We start from the raw sequence: 6,000 nt of genomic DNA, 5'->3' as shown, positions 1-6,000 counted from the left end.
GCCTGCTGTCTCTTTAAGGTCCCCCCCCCCCCCCCCGCGTGAGGGGCTGCATAGAGAGGAGAGGCAGGCTCTAGGTCAGCCGGTTGCACAGGGCTTAAATTAGGTGTAATAAAAGTACAACATCAGTAGTAAAATGAGAATTCCCTTCTCCCTTCAGGCAAAGAAGCAGGTGCAGCAGGCTGGCTCTCCACATGTGGATACAAAATGGCAATCGAGGCATCTGGAGGGAGGGGGGTGAGGAGTTGCCACAGGAACAGCAAAGTCCTTCTGTGCCTGGCTGCTGCGAGCGGGAGAGAAAACTGCTTTCTGCTACTTCCCCCCATAAGCTGCCGGTCCTTGTACAGGGTACTGATTAATAAAAAGTAAAAACCTTTCCTTTTTCGCTTTTCGTTTCCCCTCCAGACAGCCTAAAGTGACAGGAATTTTACTTCTCTGACAAGAGACCTGAGGTATGAGACTTCTCAGGGGTCTCCACGAGGAAGGGACTGGACCACCCCTTCTTCCCCTGCACCCAGCTCCTCACAGGAACAAGAAATTCAGTGCTGCTACCTGACAGAAACGACCCGCTCTCCCGTTCAGTCAGGGGAATGGCGCATCTCTGCAACTGTTAGGCTGCCCAGAGGAAGAAATGGCATCTCAGGGCAGCAGGGGTCGTGGGGGGAAGAGGTTGGACCACCAACATTCACCCCTAAGGCAGCTGAAATACTGGCTGTAAGAAACAAGTAACACTTACCCCAAAAACAACAGAACATCATAAGACGGAATGTACAAGACAGATCTGTCACTGAAAACAAAGTGCTGCCTGCAAGTCTCCAGGGAAGCTGAACACTGAGGCTTTTTTTTTTCCCTAAACTTTATAACTATGATCCATTCAAGGAAAGAATTAGAGAAAAACAAAGAATAAAGAAATTCTGTAAACTATCCTCTAAATGAACTAGGGAACCGAAGGTGCAACTGCCATCTGCTGGAGTCAGAGAAATACTGAAGGTTTACAGAGGGCGCACCAGTTATGAGGGACCACCCTCTCAGTTTTTGCTCTGATTCCATCTGCTGGAAGGGGGACATAACCCACGGGCTGGACTGATCCTGGTACGTACAGGGAACATGTAATATCCTAGTTAGATGTGCGTTTTGGTTCAGTTATGGGCATGACACACAAAAGGTAGAAAGGTCCAGATTGTTTGTAATAAACAAGATTGACCAATAGTTGCATAGTAGAGAGTAAGCTAAAGGCAAGTAACATCTCCCCCACTGGTGAGAGGAACAAAACAAATTGTAGGCTGAGGCTAAATACCATTTTACATTTGTACAGTTTATCCAACAATAAATGGCAAGCTTCAGATTTTTGTATGGGTGCAGGTAATTCAAAACATATTACACAGGAAGGGCAAATCAAATTCAACTTGTTCTTACAACAGATAAAGCTCACCTCTATGCCAAAGAAACCACATTTAAAAGTAGATTTAGCCCAAGAAACAAATGATACAACAGTGAGCAACTGGTGGCATACTGCTTCCCTGAACCTCAGTGCTGCCCTCTTCTTTATCGCAGGCTCAGCTCCACCACCATGACTGCAACTAACTCAGGCAGAGACTAGACCCACCCCAGAGAAGTAGAACAGTATTTTTTTTTTTTTAAGTCTGGGAGCACTAAACTATACAAATTAGTGAGGTTGTTAGGCTGAAAGGCCATTCTGCAAACTGAACGTTTTGGGTGGGTGTTGAGAATAAAAGAAATATGGTAGACTAAGTGGCTAACAGCATGCAGGCCCAGACTTGAACTTGAAATAAAAGTACAGGCATCCCAAACCCTTCCACAAGTGAGGTGTCCAGCTGGTACCTGGAGCTCGGGTAGTGTGACCTTTTGTTTCTATTACTTCTGGCCAGCCACCTACCATCAGCATAGCACCCAGGCCGCCAAATCGATCAGCACAGTCAGAAATCTCCACCGAGTACCACAGCGGCAGCTCCATGTGCTAGATGAGCTGGAGCTGACCAAGCAGCTGAACTGAGTTTTGCTTTTTCAACTTCCCAGCATGGGCTTGGGCCCACCAGCTTGGTTCAACATCTTTTTATGCTTGGGGGGGGGGGGGGGGCGGCAAAGGGAAAAAAAACCACCCCAACCATAGAAACAGTGATATCCAAAACTGTTTGTAGTCTGTTCTTATACAGAAAATAAATATTTAATATATTCTGAAGGCAGGATTCTTGTCTTTGCAATCTTTACATAAATATCACTGCACTAGACTACCCAATACCAGCTTGCTTTTTTTTTTTGTTTTTTTTAAACATCTCATAATAATAGTATTGAAATTAATCTATGTAAAAGAGACATGACAGGTTTATTCATTTGTTCTGTGCACATAATAAAAGTTCTTTTGTACAAAAGATCCCAGAAACCCATCAAACGAGCTGGATAAAAACTCTCGTCACCATTTCACGTTGGTAGTATCACAGCTCAGGATAAGAATCGGCCTCCGTGTGGTGAGAGCTCCTGGTAAGGCATTGGTATTCCACAGCTTGGGAAGAAATCACTACAGATAAGCTACAGCAGCCAGACAGTAAGAACAATCTACAAACAATGGTGTACAGTGCAGCTTTATTTGAAGAAACTACACTTGTCCCAGGCTTCCGTTTAAAATTTGTCTCTTCCAAAAATGAAGGAGGAAGTGGCTTGCCCTGACCAACAGCACCCCCCTGTGGATAAAGTGGACTTTGCTTTAGTGCATGAAGGAGAGATACTTTGAAAAAGCTAGGAGAGGCTGTAATGTTACTTTCAGGGCTTCACCATTGGAGCAGGAGACAATAATGCAGTATGGTGGGGTGCAACTTTCCTTGTTCTGGCTCACGGGCGCTCTACCACAGCAATCCCCCCCCCCCCCCCCCCAAAAAAAAACCCAGCAAACCGTTCAGCCCCCAAATTGGAAAAAAATCATTTTCTCCTGAGCGCATACAATTCTTTATTTTGAATTGAAACAAGTGGATAGCTTTATCAATCTTCTCTTCTAGTGTCCATGAGGCTGCCTCTTAATGCTGAAAAGTACATGGTTGGGTGGTTTCCTTTTCTGTAATAAAGGCAACTGGACAACATGGAGAACAAGAGCTGCATTCAAATTTCAGTATTTAAAAAAAAACAAAAAAAAAAATCTTCAAATCTTGGTTAAATTTTGTTGGTTTTAAAAAGTTTTTGGCACAGTATAATTCAGTAAAGAATAAAAGTGGCCTTTTTTTTTTTTTTTTAAATCACGTCCCTTTCTAAATCATATTTTTCTTTGTCTTTAGAATATATATAATATATAAAATCTGAAGCGACCAAAGTATGAATACAGCTAATAGAAAATAAAGAACTTAATTTTTAAATTCTCTCTTTACAGTTTATCAAGATAAAACACAAGATTACCCTTAAAAATCGGGTAATAAAATAGATGGTCTGTATCATTTAGAATTATGATACCAATAAAAACTATAGGTCATCTATATACAAATGGTACAGTTTAAAAACAGTCTTAAATAATCTAGTACCTAAACACAGATTAAAATCCAAAACTAAGACCTGATTGAAGGTTTGTTTAGTTTTTTTCCCCCCCTCAAGAAATGTTCACTTCTTTTGCTGAACATAGTTCACATGTGGGTGCGCTTGCGACAGCACTGAGAACCGCTGGTTGTTTTGCATCAGAGGACCAGCTGGAAGAAGAAACGAGTTACAGTTATTGCAGGCATCCGTTGGGAAAGGAAAAAAAAAAAAAGCATCTCTAGAAATATTTACCAAGTGCTATTTCAGAGGTGTAAAAACACCATCGTGTGGTACTGGCTGCTAAGAAGGTTTTATCGTGTGACATCACACAACAAAATCACAAATCACTGAAAATGGTTCCCGTTTAAAAGGTTACATGTAGCCATGTGCATTCATTTTTCACGAATTAGACCATTTCAACAAAATGGTCTAATTCGTCATGGTTCGGGGGGGGGGGGGGGGGGGGGCACCTCATAATCTATTCCTTCCTCATAATCTGGATCCTCCCCTGAAGCTTCCATTCTATTAAAATCATCAGTGAAAGAATAAAAACATTACATTGACTGCAAATGTTCTGCCAGGCCCACATATTAAAGATGTTTTGAAATGGGGGACATAGCACAAAATGACCTACTGCTGCCTTTTAGTAAAGTGATTAAAGCATCAGCAATGGTACCTTGAGGGTAGAAAGCTTTGTTGGCCTGATAGCTGGTATTTCCCTGCTGCATGTAGTTCTGAGGCAAGTTGTAAGGCCACGATGCTGAGAGAAGAGGGAAAGGGGCTGGAGGGTTCAATTTTCCAAACTGATCCCAGGGAATGGAAGAAGGGTTCAGTTTTCCAAACTGTCCTTGAAGTCTCTGATCTATTTTCCAGTTTAAAAAAAAAAAAAAGGGAGAAAGCACAGATAAGCATGTCAGTAAAAGAAATAAGAGTAAATCACAAGATACAACTTAGGAAAACAAAATGCTACCCGCTAGGAATTAAGAGTTTCTGTCGGATAAAGCAAAGTTGCTCACCTGTAACAGGTGCTCTCCGTAGGCGACAGGACAAATCAGCCACACAAGTGGGCGATGCCATCCAATAATGCTGAGATAGATAGCTCTGAGTTCAGAAAGATCAAGCCAATCCTTCTGAGCCTACACACAGCTTCCAACGAGTCTCTTTAGCAAGCTGACCTTCAACTCTAAGGGGAAGAGGGTGGGATTGTATAGCCTGATTAGTCCACAACTTTGCTTTTCCTGTGGACAAGCAGGACAGATTTTAGCCACATAAGTGGTTATTATGCTCTTACTGTTGTGTTCATAATTTCGCATTACTCTGGCAGAATTTGTAAGATGTGTAGCATTTTAAGAAAACATGAGTGATCAGACAAAACATCTTATTTTTAATGTGTTTCAAATAAAACTATTATGCATCACAGAATAGCACAATCATTAAACAAACCATAGCAATAAAGGAAACAAAATGGTCCTGGTCAAAAGTTTGCACACCCTTAGTTCTTAATATCGTGTATTGCCCCCTTTTGTATCAATGACAGCTTGCAGTCTTGTGATAGTTGTGAACGAGGCCCTTTATTTTCTCATGTGGTAAAGCTGCCCATTCCTCTCGGCTAAAAACCTCCAGATCCAGTAAATTATTTGATGGTCCTAGTATGAACTGCATATTTGAGTTCTCCCCAAAGTGGCTCAATGATGCTGAGGTCAGGAGACTGTGATGACCACTCCAGAACCTTCACTTTCTTCTGCTGCAGCCGCTGAAGGGTCGACTTGGCCTTTATATTTCAGATCATCGTCATGTTGGAAAGTCCAAGTGCGCCCTATGTGCAGCTTCCTGAATGATGAATGCAAATTCTCCTCCAATATTTTCTGATAAGATACTTCATTCATTCTTCCATCAATTTTGACTAAATTCCCTCTGCCACTGTAGCTCACACACACCCAAAACAGCAGACACTCAACTCCATGCATCATGGTAGGATGGTGCCCTTCTCTTCATAGCGTTTATGGTTGTGACCATTAAGTTCAGTTTTGGTCTCATTACTCCAAATTATTTTGTTCCAGAAGTTTTGAGGCTTCTCTAGGTGCTGTTTTGCAGATTGTAAGCAGGCTTTTAGTGGCATTGGTGCAGCAATGGCTTTTTTCTGGCAACTCTACCATGTAGCCCATTTTTATTCAAGAATCTCCTTATTATGTATGCTGAGATACACACACTACTGTTTCAGAGAAGCCTATATTTCAGTAGAAGTTGCTTGTGGGTTTTTCTTTGCATCTCAACAAACTTTCCTGGCAGTTATGTCTGAAATCCTTCTTGGTCTATTTGACCATGGCTTGCTTGGTATATTAACAGAAACCATAATTTTCACTTCTTGATCTGAGTTTGAACAATACTAATTGGTATTTTCAAATCTTTGGATATCATTTTATATCCTTTTCCTGATTTATAAAGTTGAACAACTTTTGCTTGCAGATCCTTTGACAGTTTTTTTTG

At 41.6% G+C, this 6,000-nt stretch overlaps 1 protein-coding gene across 5 annotated transcripts in view; it reads right to left on the bottom strand.

The window, feature by feature from the left end:
- Positions 1-1,291: 1,291 nt before the first annotated feature.
- The window catches only part of TUT4 (terminal uridylyl transferase 4), a 106,491-nt gene continuing 101,782 nt past the window's right edge, over positions 1,292-6,000 (bottom strand). For 4 of the 5 annotated variants that reach the window (XM_029618822.1, XM_029618825.1, XM_029618823.1 and 1 more), the window contains 2 exons: positions 4,190-4,375; positions 1,292-3,683 (listed from right to left, as the gene is read on the bottom strand). In XM_029618822.1, the coding sequence (XP_029474682.1) occupies positions 3,598-3,683; positions 4,190-4,375 (272 nt within the window). In that variant the 3' untranslated portion in view covers positions 1,292-3,597. Of the gene's footprint in view, positions 3,684-4,189; positions 4,376-6,000 lie in introns of those variants that run through there. The other variant, XM_029618826.1, reaches the window with a different exon arrangement.

The sequence above is a fragment of the Rhinatrema bivittatum genome, chromosome 10, assembly GCF_901001135.1.
Source record: "Rhinatrema bivittatum chromosome 10, aRhiBiv1.1, whole genome shotgun sequence".
Lineage (NCBI taxonomy): Eukaryota > Metazoa > Chordata > Amphibia > Gymnophiona > Rhinatrematidae > Rhinatrema > Rhinatrema bivittatum.
The sequence above is the reverse complement of the archived record's forward strand: the minus strand, read 5'-3'. Positions and strand labels throughout refer to the sequence as shown.